Source organism: Lonchura striata, chromosome Z (genome assembly GCF_046129695.1).
Source record: "Lonchura striata isolate bLonStr1 chromosome Z, bLonStr1.mat, whole genome shotgun sequence".
Classification (NCBI taxonomy): Eukaryota; Metazoa; Chordata; class Aves; order Passeriformes; family Estrildidae; genus Lonchura; species Lonchura striata.
This window is the reverse complement of record NC_134642.1, coordinates 61,398,941-61,413,826: the sequence shown is the minus strand read 5'-3', so window position 1 is coordinate 61,413,826 and position 14,886 is coordinate 61,398,941. Positions and strand designations below refer to the sequence as shown.

Below are 14,886 nucleotides of genomic sequence, written 5' to 3'. Positions count from 1 at the left end.
GTTGCAGTGACGTAATTTCTCAGGGTCTTCTTCTGGCATTCAGCCAACACAAATCTAAATCAAAATCAGCTAAAATCTCAGTCAGACTTTTTTTTAACTAATCAAATGTAGTTCATTACAAAATTTTTTTAAAATCACATAACTCCTGGTTAACTAAGATACAACCATCAAAATAAATGTATTATACAAATCTACTGACATTGAAAACAAAGTAGTATTACAGTTTACAAGAGCAGGTTACTGTTCTTGGAATTGAAACTGTGGCTATGACATACTTAGTCCAGTAAGATTTAGCTGGAACTCATAAGTGTTTTATCACTGCTGTTTATCCTTTGGAGTTATTTAATATGCTTAAGCAGTGTAGTCCTTATGACTTCTTATGATTTTGTATCTAAACATACAAAATCGTCTTGATTTGTTAACCTGGAAATCAGTTTGTGGATCCATTTAATCAAGTATGCACCTCTGTTTTCTGTTTGGTTTGGGGTTCTTTGCTTTATGACCTACAGCAAACTCTCCTAGCATTGAAGTGGATGTAATGAAGCAAAATCATTTTCAGGAGAGAAAAGATAAATAGTAGACAGAAAATTTGTCCTCCTTCCAAAATTAGGCTTAAATATAATAAAAAACGGTATAGTGAAATTAGTGTTTCAATATTGTTCCTAGGCAGGATCATTGCTCTGCAGAAAAAACCCCGTGTATTCCAAAAAGTAGAGATCTTTGATAAGAAGGTGAGGATTCGTGTGAATAGGAGATCTGGGAGTAGAAGCACCCGAAGAAACTACGGAAAAGAAATGGCCAGTACTATGGCACGTAGATTTGCGGATCGTCATGATGACAGCAGGTGTGAATCGGCCAGGTAGGGAAAACAAAGGACAGCCTGAAGCAAGTAACAAGTTCTTAGTTCTGTACTCAGACGTGAAGACTCAAGCTACTAAGATAGGATAGGGGAAAGTAAAGCACAGGGCTGGTGCCTTGCAGGCATACAGAGAACAGAGACAAAAATCGGTATTGATGATTCACAAACACGTGACAAGATGGAAGACAAAGTAATTTCTGAATCACTGGTGGCTCCCCCGGGATACAAATGGCGCATCACTGAATGCTGTCGGTCTGGACAGCATCTCTTTGTCCCTGGTCATTCTTGGTTGGAGCACTTGGATACCTATCTAAATGCAGGGCACACAGTTAGGACAAATCCTTCTCAATGCCTGTGAGTGTAAGCTAGTGAGTGGGATCAGTTTTGTGTTTCTCTAAACTCAGCTTTTGCTCTTGTAAACATGTTTTCTGTTTTTGTTGTCGCTGCAGTGTCATGGTATCTTTTGTTACAGCCAAACACTGTTGACACCAAAGTAAATACATAAAGCAGTAGAAACAAAAGCTGGCCCACTTACCTACTGTGGGGTACTTCGATTTTGATGATAGTTCATTTTGTGAAAGGTGATTTCCCCAGCACACACTTCTGGTGCAGGAAGCCTTAACTTGTGTTTCTTTGTCATTGAGGAACATGGAATATCTCTGTTTCATCGCAGAAAGTTGTCGAGGGCTGATTAGTTTCTGGATTTGGTGACTTACTCTTTTATCTAAATAGTGGAGAGCTTGACCTGTTCTCCCTGATCTTTGCATGTGCATCCTTAAACACATTTTGCTTTTTTTCCACTCAGGTCCTTGCTACTAATTAGCACTTCAGTCTTCATGGGTTTTGTAGCTGAACACATTGCTATATATTGTTTTTTTTCACACTTTTCACCCTTCATATTATACTTGTGCGTTTTCAGAAAAAGAACAAAAGCTGAAGATGGTCCCCTGCACAAAGTTTTCTCTCTTGCTACATACCTCATTGCAACATCGTCGGGGCAAAATGCCAACATTTGCTATTGTTTCTTAAGGTGGCTCACACATAGAGGCTTAGCCACACAAGCTCTCCTTGTGCAGGGAACAGTGAACATGTCAGGGCACACACCATGAGTGGAGAATGTATTTGCTGTGTTAAAGTATGAATTGAGCAATGAAATGGACATTGATTTTTAATTATTTTTGCACAGAAGTAGAACTATTAAGAATTTCAGGACTGGATAGGTAAAATGTAATTTGAAGAAACTCCTTTTAGATGGATAGTCTTGTCTTGCAGTATTTTGTGGGTTCTAGAACCATGGATTTTATGCAATTTAGCATTGCGTGCTTTACAACGTGCCTGTGCAACTGGCTGGACACTGAACTGGGCAGATTTGAAAGGTTGAGCTTAAATCTTAACTGCAAAATGGTGAATCACAGTGGGTGTGCCTTAGGCTGTGTTTACCTACTTCCTGGGAAGTGTACTGAGGGTGGTACCTACCAACAGCAGACATTTTCATCTTTTATAAGTGTGTGTGACTGAAGGAGGCCAGCCACTGACTCTGCAGATGCAGAAGACCCAGTTTTTTTCTTGACTTGTCAGCAGAAGACCCAGTCTTCATCTGCCTGCTCTAAGTATAAGCTTCTCTTTCTTTTTTCTTGTTGATTCACTTAGGTGTAAGAAGGGAAGAGGACCTATGAGGATTGAATTAATGCAAGTAATTTGTTCGTTTCTGTCTTGTACAGAAAATGTATGGTAGCAGTGTGCTTCCAATTCCAAGATCCAGTCTTCACAACTGGAGAAGTGTTTTCTTTCAATGAGCATCACAGAAAGAACTCTTACTTACCTTTGTTTTTCTCACTTGCACTTTGGTTCAAGCTTGTAAAAGTTTAGGTTCAGTAGATAGCCTCTACTAAAGGTAATGGGGGCAATAGACAAAAGTTTTAAATTTGATTATCTAAAGGGATTTTTTTCCTCCTAAAACCAGTAGATTTTCCTTCTTTAGTATCTTTAGAGTGGGAGTTACACATTTTGCTGGGATGACTTCCCACATGAGGACTTGCTGCCAGCAGGCAGAGGTCTCACAGGTCACAGGAAGATCTAGATTGCTAAAACAGTGAGGGGACTTTTCTGACATTTTCTTAACCTGGTGATATTACCACAGAGACAAGCAGAGGCTTTCTTGTGTAATGGCACATTATTGAGATAGGTGTTCTGCCTGATGAAATCTAAACCAGTCCCAGGAGCACTGGTGGGCATTGCTTTGACAGGTGTGCTTTGTCTGTGTTCGTTGTACAGGATGGTGATTGCCAAGGCGTGGGTTCTAAAGAAGCATTTTGATGGTTTTCCCCAAACCAGTGACTTTGACCTGAAAAATATAGAGCTACCAAATCTAAAGGATGGAGGTGAGCAGAGTGCTACCTTTACTACTAATTTTTCTGGAGGTTATATGCTTGCTGATGTTTGCCTGTGGATCTATAAAATGGGATGTTTCTCTTTGAATTTCCAAAATTGCTGGCTTACCACAAGCCATGCACCTTAACAGAGAAGACAATTGCTGAAGAAGTACACTGATGGAGTTGGTTGTTTCAAAGACACCTTGCCTTCTGGTAAGGCCCTTAGAAGCAATGATTGAATTCTAAGTCCATTGCACTGCAGTTGTGGCATTCCTTTCCCAGTTTCATACTGCCTAATCACCCTTGCTGCTTGATTAAAAAGGTATTTGAATGTGTTTGCAAATGGAGAAAATTACCAAACTGATATGGCCTCAAAACTGACAACCAGAAGGAAAACAGAATTTGTTCAATGAGAAAGACAAGAAGTGGACTGTGACTCAGACCCAGTCAAGTAACTGTATTAAGTTCCTAACATGTTTTACCAGTAAAATGTTTTTATCTACTTTAATTTGCAAAATCCCTTGGAAAAAGATGGAGAATATGATACCCTATAGGAATTCATTTTCTGTGGAATTTTTCATGCTTATAGAGAAAATACTGAGGATAGTCCTAGAGGAGAGCAGAGTGACTGTACTGGGAATGAGCCTGTAGCTGAAAGACCTCAGGGGTGGAGCCAATGAAGGTTGATTTTTTATTTCAAGAAGTAAGATGGCAAGATTAGTGCTTGCATTCAAAATATTTTTTTTTTTTGACAGTCCTTATCTTATTTGATCTGTTGCAACAAGAAGAAAGGTTGAATATAAATAGAAAAAAAAAAAGACAGTTTTTATTCCTGTGTTCCTCTGTTTTGAAAAGAGTAAGGAATATGATAACTTAGCATCATATCAATAGCAAGAGCAGTTGATAAAAAAAGAATGAACTTTGATTTTTGGTTTCATGTGGACATTTGTAGCATATTTTCTTCAGCTTCATCTCACCACTTGTCATTTACAAAATTTGGCACACTTTAAAAGGGGTGTAGAAGGAATTGTGCAGAAGGATATTAAAGTACCAATTATGTTTACAACTTAAATGTTTGAAAACAGATTTCTTCTTACATTTACAGATACACTTAAAAATTTAATGCCTGTGTGTATTTAAGAATGTGGAGTATATGTTTCCTTCCTATTTTAATCCCTAAAGCAAAAAGAGGCATTCACACTACAATGACACTTTCAAGGTGATGGCCTTCCTTGTTACATTACATGGCTTTTCTGCTCTCTCTCTAGTAATGGGAAAGTACTTACATCTGAGTACATTTCCAGCTAGACTGCTGCAGCACAGACAATGAAAAAAAAATATTAGTAGGTGGAGATGAGCCACTAAAAGTGGTTCATAAATGAGAAATTTAAAACACCTTTAACAATGTCTTTCCCAAAAACTAGTGTTGTTAGAGAGAGTAAAGCGGATTAGGCTACTTCAAAAAGATAAACTAATGCCTTATGTTTAAGGAAGCCAATTAGTTTGTATTTGACCTGTGCCACCCTCTTCTGGCTGAATCATGGGATGACATTTTATGTACATCAAAATTAAATGAGAATTTTGTTTAGGAGTTCTGGCTGCTTGACTCTTCTCTAGAGGGACAAGACACATGCAAAATAGCAAGGTTGAAAATAAGGTAGTTTCCTAAAACTACACTGGAGAAAGTTTCTTTTTCAACAGCATACCAATAACCCAAAACTAATGACTGGAGTAGTTGTTTCTGGTAGGTTTTCCCTAAACAAAGATGGGATATGGGGGTTTTGAGCTGTCAGGAGTTCCTATCAATTTAGCTGAAAGGACTGACTTGTGGAAACTATGCTTTACTGCGCTGTTAATATGCAAGAATTTGCTTTTGTCTTTCATTGCAGAGTTGCTGCTTGAATCAATATTTCTCAGTGTTGATCCTTACATGAGGTATACCTTTTTGTCCTTTCTGAATTTCTGGCTAAAGCACCTCATCTGAATTGCCATTTAAACCTCAAAACAACAGTAAGCAGCACACACTGTTGCCAGAGTCCCAATGCCTTTGTCTGCTTTTTTAAGAATGTACAAGACTGAATATATGAATTACTTACATATATTATGTATGAATACTACATAATACATATATTGAGTTTTGTGAATTACAAGACTGAGTATATGGAGCTGTGTCAGATTTAGGTAGACTTTGGGGTAACACTTCTGCTGCCCTAGACTTTTCTTGGAATCAGCTGTTGTTTCTTGTCATGTCTTCAACTGGCATGCAGTGTACTCAAATGAGACTCCAGCCTCGTAGCAATTCCTGCTTAATTTAACTTAGCAAACTTGCACTTAAGGACACATACTCTTAAGCTGGACATTGCTGATATACCCAATAGGTGGTAGTTGAAGCACAGGGAGACTGGGTGGTTTGACGAGGCATTGTGGAGGCTAAATTCTGAGATAGTTCTCTGGGTCTCAGGCTTCTTATAGTGATGGACCATGCTGGGAAGGTTAATGCTATCATCCCTCCAACACTCCTGCCCAGGATGCCCAAGTACCTGGCTCTGGAAAACATCTGGTTATGCTGTTACAATGACAAGCTATTTGTGATCTGTCAACAATAGATACTCTCTTCCTGGGTCAAACAGTTGCCATTACTTTGTAGTGTGTCTGGAACATTATTAAAGTTGCCCACAGTAAGCTGTGCCTGTGTTGCAGACCTTACAGCCGAAGGATCATGAAGGAAGGCGACATAATGATAGGCACACAGGTTGCCAGGTAAGACCTTCAGTTCCTGTTATCAGTGTGCCTGGCAGATCACAACAGGAATGTGCTGACACTGGAGACATCTGCAGCTCATGTTACCCATCCTAGACTTGTGTCTACATACTTCTGCTACTGACATTCTTACCTGTAACTGGTTGGAATGTGTTTTTCCTCTAATAATCTCTTTTGCCTTTCTGGAGAGCATTTAGACCTATGATAAAATCTGTATGTTTTTTCTGGCGATAATGTCTTCAAAGGCAAATTTTGCAAATATAAAGGACTAACCATTGTACTTGGCACACATTTTGAACTTCACATTTTAAAACCTGATGGGCTAGTAGCTGTCTGTCAGCAGCCATGCATGCTATATACTCCAGTTGAAAATATCTCCACATCACCAAAGATACAGCTCTAGCCAAAGAGTTATAGAACCTTAAATCCATCCTTTTCCCAAGCTTGTGGTAATGTAGCTGCACACATATTTCTCTGTTGTCTTGTTCCTGCTGTTCTGCAGGACATCTGTGGCCTTTGACTCTTGTGTTTCTCTGCAGAAACAGTGAGGATTGGGATAAATTAACAGCCAAGTCTGATGAACAGGTCAACTGTTTGTAATAATTCTAAGCTGCTTATCTAACCCTTTGCAAGACAGTTTTCTTGCTGAGCTAAGAAAGTGGAATTTTCATTTGGCATAGAGACTGCTGATGTGGGTATCTCCCTGATTTTAGATATTGCTTTTTGTTTGGTTTCATTACCCCAAGTGGCTCCATTTTCAGGATCTTCAGCTTTTAAATGAGGTGCAGGTTGTCTGAGAACAGACAACCAATCAGCAACTCCTTGCTGTTCCATGTTTTAATTACATCATCCTCTTTCCTGCATTCTAACATACAGAAACCTGGTCTGATCTCAAACCAAACTGGTCAAAGAGACAGTTGGCACTTGTGTGGGAAAATTTGGTTTATTGTGGGCGGGGCTGAATCAAAAATGATCTTGCCAGTATTTTCCTCATGATGAGGGGTTATAGACATTTCAGGACAGACACTTGACACCTACAGCATCAGCAGTTATAGGTTAAAAATAATGACATGAAATACTATTTTCTGAATCATAGGAAGAATAGAAGAGCCAGTATTGATTTCTAACCTGGATGTGGTTTTGCTTGAGTTTTGTTTGTTTGTTTGTTTTACTTTTTAAACAGGATTGTAGAAAGCAAAAATCCTGCTTTCACAGTGGGGACCTTTGTTGTGGCTGACAGGGGCTGGAGAACTCATTTTATCTCTGATGGCAAAGGTCTACAACTCCTTCCTTCCAGCTGGCCAGAGTCACTGCCTAAATCTCTAGCTCTTGGAACAGTTGGCATGCCAGGGTAAGTGTTGAGATGAAAAGGCAACTATCCCCTGGATTTTGGTGTGCATTTTGTGTTTGTATTGACATTAGTCTTGTTCTACCAGCATATTGCCTATTCACACTGGCAATAAAGGTATGCTTCTGGATGCCCTTGCCCTGTATAGGGCATGAAGCTTGGCCCATCCTTTGGCCCATCAGGGGAGATTTGCCTTGGACATTATTGGGCCTCTCCTTGTGGAGCTGTACTAAGTCCAAAGGAGGATCCAGGAAGAGCTGGAAAGAATTGAGTTCAGTCTGTGTTTACCTCAGTGGAAAGTCTCAAACTTCACTGACACCTGGACTAGTCTGCTTTTACTGATTGGGCTCTCCAGAATCAACCCAAAAATGCAAAAGACAGATGCTGTATCCTGCAGCAAAATAGATGTCATTTGAATTGCACTGCAGCAGACAGAAGCTTTCAAATCTGTACATACTATCAGAATCTCTCAGTCATCTGCTTGCATTTCTTACCTCATTCTCTGTAGTTTTTATGTGAGATCAGGACTTTTTTAGTCATAATGATCTGGAAGGCTTTCAAAATGGTTGTAAAATTGTGTGTGGTGGAAAACATCTCAGATTGCATTTTGGCATCAGTCAAGATGCATATTTTTTCTAGATGTCGTATAGAGGGATTCAGTTAGCTCTTTCAGTTGAGACCATGTGGGAAGCTCTGAGCTTGAATTTAGAAATGAGCTTAAATTTCGAAATTAGAATTCTGTGGGATTCTGGGCCAGTCAATGAGCTACTTTAGTGGTTCCTACAGATTACTAGTGCACTGGTGAGACTTGAAGTACGGTTTCCAGTTTTGGGCCCCTCACTACAAGAAAGGCTTTAAATTGCTGAGGCATATCCAGAGAAGGGCAACAGAGCTGATGAAGGACCTGGAGCACAAGTCTGATGAGAAGCAGCTGAAGAAGCTGGATTTGTTTAGCATGGATAAATGCAGGCTCAAGAAGACCTTACTCTTCTCTACAAGTGAAGTTGTAGCCAAATGGGGGTTCCTTCTCCCAGGTAACAAGTGACAAGACAACAGGAAATGGCCTCAAACTGCATTAGAGGATGTTCAGGTTGGACATCAGGAAGAATTTCTTTGCAGAAGAGGTTGTCAAGCATTGGAAGAGGCTGTCCAGGGAAGTGGTGGATTAACTGTCCCTGAAAGTGCTCAAGAAACAGCTGGATGTGGTACTTAGTGCTAAGGTTTAGTTGAAAAGGTGGTAATTGCTTAAAGGTTGGACCCAGTGATCTTGGAGCTCTTTTCCAACCTTAAGCATTTTGTTTCACGCAGTAGCCATAGCACAGTAGTCCTCTGGAGCAGTGAGCTCATCAGTTCAGCAAGTTTTTCTCAGCCTTTTTATCCTTTTCTGCCAGTTTTGATTTGTGGCTGTTCTGGTTTGAAAGTAAAACCAGTGAGAGACTCCAAGTCAGAAATACAATATATTGGGAAAAGGGGAAAAAGGACAAAAATACATGCAATAATACAAAGGGAAAGGCTACTGACAAAGTCAGAATACAACCTGGCCAGCATGCTGGTAGCAGTCCGAATTGGAGTAGCTGCAGTCCTCTTGGGATGGCAGATGTAGTTGCTGTGTCTTCTCGGAGAACCTGTGAAAAGGCTCCCCTCTGTCTAGAAATCTCTACTTTTATTTAGGTGGGAATGCCTAGCTCCTCCCCTTGGGCAGAGCATCTCACAATGGGTCATTATGAGTCACAAGGTGTGTCCTAAATCACCTCCTTCTCCTGGACAGTGTTATCTCTGAGTCATGTGGCCAGGCATTGATGGGGCTATTAACAGCAGATAAGGAAAACTGCCCTAAGGCAACTCTTATTCAGATGGTAATTGGAAAACATTTTTTTTTTTTTAATCTTGGACAGGCGAGTATAACTTAATCTAGTAGATTAGATTACCAACTGGCGACTTCTGTCTATGTTGGATTTACTATCTCTTCCAGTATGTACTGAGTTGTCGCAGAGTTATCTGTGTTTCTCCTTTTAACTAATGAGCACAATGAAAGCTGTTTCCACCTTAGAGAGATTTCTGTCACAACAATCTCTTTCCCAGCAGTGTATCTGGTTTTTTTCCTGGGATGGCTGTGAAAAAATCTGATTAAGAAGGCTGGATTAAGTTTTGTTTTTCACAATACAGGAAAACTATCTTGTTCTGGTGGTGACAATATTTTGGATTAATGTGGTCAAGTCACGTCTCTTTATCTGTCTTCTGTTTCTCACTGAACATTCTTAACTTTTCTTTACAGCCTCACTGCATATTTTGGTCTGCTGGAGGTCTGCAAGATGAAGCCAGGAGAGACAGTACTGGTTAATGCTGCAGCTGGTGCTGTGGGCTCTGTGGTGGGGCAGATCGCTAAAATTGGGGTGAGTGGCTTGAACTGCTCATACTTACTGCTGAGAAGACGTAGCTGTAAATTAGGGCAACAAGACCATGAATGATCAGTAGGACAAGCATCCCTACATTAGGGTCTTGAGATGGAAAAACTGCTGAAAATGTAGCAAATCTAGCTGGAAGTTTCAGGAGCTCATATGTGACAACAGCCTTACTTTAAGGGTGAGCCCTTCACCCAGCACACTGGGTGTCAGCCTGTATTGTCAGGTCATGTTTATAAATGTTTTTCTCCTCTCCTTGCAGGGTTGCAAAGTGGTTGGCTGTGCTGGCTCAGATGACAAGGTTGCCTATCTGGAAAAAATAGGCTTTGATGAAGTCGTTAATTACAAGACTGTTAAATCTCTGGATGAAGCACTGCGTAAAGCCTCTCCTGATGGCTACGACTGTTTCTTTGACAATGTAAGTTCAGAGAGAAGGCCTTGCCTTGAGCAGCTGTCATTTTCTTTAAACTGTAGAAGGAACTCAATATTGTAATCATCTAATTGAAGTCTACACCAGGATTTCAATATGGAGATCTATTTAATTAAGCAGTGTCTCTATAGGAGCTTACTTGTTTTCTGTTTCCTTCCCACACATATTTCTGCAGCTGACTTGAGCAGTAATAGAAAGAACAAAACACAAAAGGCAAAGATGGATTGTTGGCAGTGTTTATGAATGGAGAGAGAGAAGTTTTGCTTCACTTTCTGAAAAGCATGGCACATTTTGGGAAGTGACAGTCACAGTAATATGAGACTGATCCAGTCCATTCCTGGCCCCACCTTCCACCACAGGCAGTTCTCTTTTATTGCTGAAAGGAGAATGGGTGTGGATGGCTCCACATGTCCAGTCCAGTTGGCTCCTCCAATTCAGCTCTCACAGTCATGGGGGCTGAATTGGTACCTATAAACAAAACATTAGCAAGACCCACTTGCAAAACTACTGGAGCAGCCCTCAGAAAGTTTCTGACATCTCCCAAATGCAGGTGGAATTGATGGGGATTATGTACTGTTCTTGATAGATGTTTGAACGTGAACATCTTGTTTTGAAGGTTAAGAAAATTTAACAGTATGAATGCAGTTAAATCATGTCAGTTCACTTTCAAGATACAGAACTAACCCTGTCTTTTTTGATTTCCTACTATACCTAACATATGTATTATACCTGATAATAATATGATACCTGGCCACAGGGGTATTAGAGGATATACTAGCCTTAAACTGTACTAGCTAGCCTCCCTGGCTAGCTACTCGGTTTAAAGGAAGCCATCATCACCTCTTTAGCATGTCTTTCCTTCAGAAGGCTTTTGCCAATCCAGGGATGAAGGCCATGGTGTTTTGCCTTTCTCTGGCAATTGAAAGGAATGTTTGGTGTCAGGGCAAGGTGCTTGTCTCTTTGGCAGGAATTCCTGCCACTTTGCCTTAGCCTTCCAAATTTCATGTCCCCTGCTGCTAAAGTTTTAAATAGGCTTTATTGTCATGTCCATTCCCTTAATTCTCACTTCTAACTTTTGTGCAAGACAGTTTTCTTGCTGAGCTAAGAAAGTGGAATTTTCATTTGGCATAGAGACTGCTGATGTAGGTATCTCCCTTTTTGTGCAGAGTTCTGCACAGCAGTATATTTTCTCACAGCTTTTCACTATTAGAAGCTTCTTTTCATGCCTGTTCCCTATTTTGGAAATGAAAACCATAAATTAAGATGTTTATATCACCATGATGTAAAAAAAAAAAAATTGCAGACTGGTATGTGGGAAAAGCAGAGTTGGTGCTTCTTAGCACCCTTGGGAGGAGGGATCTATCTGCTAGTCCTGCCTGATGCTTCCAAATCAAGCTTCAGGAAACAGATTTGGAATTAAAACTAATTCCCTATATTCATAACTAATTTTTAGAGGGTGAGATTGAGTCGTCATAGCACTGTGTTAATGCAAGGGTTTCTGCATCCACCAAGTCTTTGGGGTAATGGAAGTTGCTTTCCCTGATTTAACCTATTGGTGCAACAATGCAATGTTGGCAGATTTTGACAGTCAATGCTGAATATTGGATTGTCTCTAATGCTGCACATGCTCTGGTTCTTGTAGGTGGGTGGAGAATTTGCCAGTGTTGCTATCAACCAAATGAAGAAATATGGAAGGATTGCAGTTTGTGGCGCCATCTCTCAGTACAATGACTCTGTGCCTCAGAAAGGTGAGGGTCCTTATTGCGTCTAAAATTATTTTCTCTTTGATGGCAGAAAGACATAACAGCAGTCTACTGTTTAACTTCCCCGTGCCATTTAAGTGTATACATTTGGGTAACTAACTGCTGCTGTGGAACACTGGGACCATGCTCCTTGTGTGTATATGCATCCTCCTTTTTGCACACTGTCGGTGAACGTCGGCTGATTAGGAATAAAGGAGTGGCTAAAATACTTAAAACAGAACTCCATATGGCCCTATGCAAATCTGGATCAGCAGAAGGCAGGTGTGGTGTCATGATGCCATTTATACAGTAGTATGTATTTTAAGATGAGATAATGGTTTTCCCTCAGTTGTTAGATGATGCAGCTTAAGCTTTCTCATTTTTTTTCCCTCAGTAAGATTTCAGCTACCAATAAAACTGCTGAGAAATGTGTCTGAATGAATATTCATTTTCAGTAGCATTAAGTTTTCCAGATGTGCCTTCTAAATAAATAGGCGAACTGATTCTCATTGGTAGCTGACTGGCTTTGGACTGTTAGATTGCTTTAAAAAAATGGAACAGGCTTTTGGTAATGAGGAGACTACCACACATTTTTGTGACTGAGGAAACTGTTTTTCTAGGGTTTATAACTTAAATTCTGAGAGTCAGAGCATGACAGCCTGTCAGGCTTTTAAACAAGGTGTTAAAACAATATTTTTGAGATACAGCTTAAGTCTCTCAGGTGAAGCTGAGGCCACTTTATTTCTGAATTAAATTGTTTACAGAATTGTTTACCTCCACAGCTTTTTTGATCAGGCCTTTTTCTCCCTAGGTAACTGTCCATGAATCTTTGGTCTTTTGTGCTGGAAATTCTCTTTGGAAAAAAATACCTGTTGCTCCTGGCTGAAAGAAAGTGATTCAGTGGTCTCTGCTGGCTAAAAGCTCACTTTATGTGTTGGACTTGCTCTAAATACAAGTGATATTACAGGTGGCTTGCTGGTTCTTTTCTCTTGCAGGGCCATATGTGCAGATGCCCATGATTTTCAAAGAGCTTCAAATGGAAGGGTTTCTTGTGACCCGATGGAACAGCCGCCGGGAGGAAGGTCTGCAGGCCCTGCTGAAGTGGGTCATGGAGGTAAGGAAGGAAGGGGCACTTGTTCATAAGGTGTACTCATACTGCAGAGTCCATCTTTGCAAGAGAGGTGTCATAGCTGTTTAGGTGAGGTCCCAGCATGATACTTTCCTTCTCCCTGCCTTGATCCTAGAGACACTTAAACTATAAAGAAAGTTCAGTATAGCCTGACCCCTTCTGTTTTGAGATGTGATACCAGCTTGTAGGCTCACATATAATCCAGAATACATGTAGGCTTTGAAGAAGCATGCTTCCAGAATACATGCTTCATACCTGTACAGAATAAATTTCCCAGAAACATGCCTCAAAACACTTATCTGATGATGAAGATTTTCATAGTTAGAGTAGTTCCTGTATCTTTCATTCAGTCATTTGTAGTATGGGCCAGGATTTCCGTTGTAGTATTGTGCTGAAGTTACTGGCAAGAATGAATTTATAGTATTGGGAGCTGGGCTTTGAAGGGATTTAATAGGGAATTTCTTATATTTTATTTTTCTAGGTGGAGGCTGAGTTAGTAACCCAGTTCATGGCTGTGAGAAGTTTGTGAGTGTGACCAATAAAGGCTAAGAGGCTCTAGCTTTTAGAAACATGAGGTTTTGGGATGGGTCAGGTTTTGATCATGGGATTTGCAATTCTGTACTTCTGTATGGGTAGAGACAGGCCTGATTTTGGGGAAATGATCCCCTACCTGTCAATTGTTTGAGGACAAAGTAGCAATAAATTTGTCCTGGTATGTTTTTACAGTAGTGACTTTTACTTCCTGTTTTGACTCAAAGCAGGTTTTACAACAAAAGCAGATCCTCACAAGAGCCCACTTGGTTTTGCAGTTATCCTGGTGCATGCCAGCTTGCATGTTTCAAATGAAATACATATGCTGGAGAAAATATTGCTGCAATTTATTCAGTTTTTGTGGATGAAAATTCAGCTATTTTCTTTTGACAGGGAAAAGTGAAGTGCCATGAACAAGTCACTAAAGGATTCGAGAACATGCCAATGGCTTTTATAGGAATGTTAAAGGGAGAAAATCTTGGAAAAGCTGTTGTAAAAGTGTGAAGATCAGATATTTCTGGGAGACTGGCGCAGGAGAATGTGTTTCTGTTAGATGCTTTTAATTCACATGTGAAATCATATGATCAGTATGTTTCAATCATTTTGCTGAATGTTTGGTGATGGTAATTTCTATTAATAATTTGGCTAGTAAGTCTTAGTATATTCCAGTTGCTTTGCTCTTGAAGAAATTGAGAACTGCTTGCCAGAGCTACACAAAACAAAATACCTTAAAATTGCTGAAAATCAAAACTGGAACAGATTAGATAATAGCTTGAACCTTTCTATGAACAGGCTTGTAGCAAGGAAAATCAATTTGAAAAGCTTTGCTAACTGAATGCACATTTAATTTTTACCCATTGATTTGGCCCAGAGCTGTGCAAGGGGGATTTTTTTAACCCGTATCAAGGAGCAGAGAATAAACTTGGGGACTAGCTAACAGCAGTTGGGGATTCCAGCTTCTTCTCTAGCTGGCTTTTTTTTTTGTTTTGTTTTGTTTGTTTGTTTGTTTGTTTGTTTTTCATTAAGCAGTGTAACTATCTCAGTTATTCTGGGAATATGGGAAGGAAAAATAAATCTTTAATGTATACTTTGCTTATGTTATAGTTGTATTTGTGAAACACTCTCACTTCTTTATGGTTAACACAGAGGAGCTAAAATATTACAAGGACTTGTTTATCTCAGCAGATCTCAGTACAGGTGGTATGGATAGATTACTAATTTCCCTGAGAAACTTGTTGTTGTCCAAGCTTGGAGCTGACCTTGCTATAGTGTTCACCCTGGCTCTCCTGGAAGGTGAGATGAATATGATGGCC

The 14,886-nt window shown here is 40.0% G+C and overlaps 1 protein-coding gene across 1 annotated transcript; it reads left to right on the top strand.

Moving 5' to 3' along the window:
* Positions 1-2,321: 2,321 nt before the first annotated feature.
* PTGR1 (prostaglandin reductase 1) lies at positions 2,322-14,515 on the top strand. Its single transcript, XM_021525052.2, has 10 exons — positions 2,322-2,469; positions 3,134-3,240; positions 5,121-5,166; positions 5,932-5,991; positions 7,175-7,342; positions 9,615-9,732; positions 10,004-10,159; positions 11,814-11,919; positions 12,909-13,027; positions 13,967-14,515. Exons 2-10 carry the CDS (start codon positions 3,135-3,137, stop codon positions 14,075-14,077), a joined length of 990 nt encoding a protein of 329 aa, XP_021380727.2. The 5' UTR covers positions 2,322-2,469; position 3,134; the 3' UTR covers positions 14,078-14,515.
* The last annotated feature ends 371 nt before the right edge of the window (positions 14,516-14,886 follow it).

Coding starts and splice junctions, on each gene's coding strand:
- PTGR1 (XM_021525052.2), top strand. CDS start 3,135: ATGGTGATTGCCAAGGCGTGGGTTCTAAAGAAGCATTTTGATGGTTTT. Junction 7,343..9,614: donor GGAACAGTTGGCATGCCAGG/GTAAGTGTTGAG, acceptor TTTTCTTTACAG/CCTCACTGCATATTTTGGTC. Junction 13,028..13,966: donor TGCTGAAGTGGGTCATGGAG/GTAAGGAAGGAA, acceptor TTCTTTTGACAG/GGAAAAGTGAAGTGCCATGA.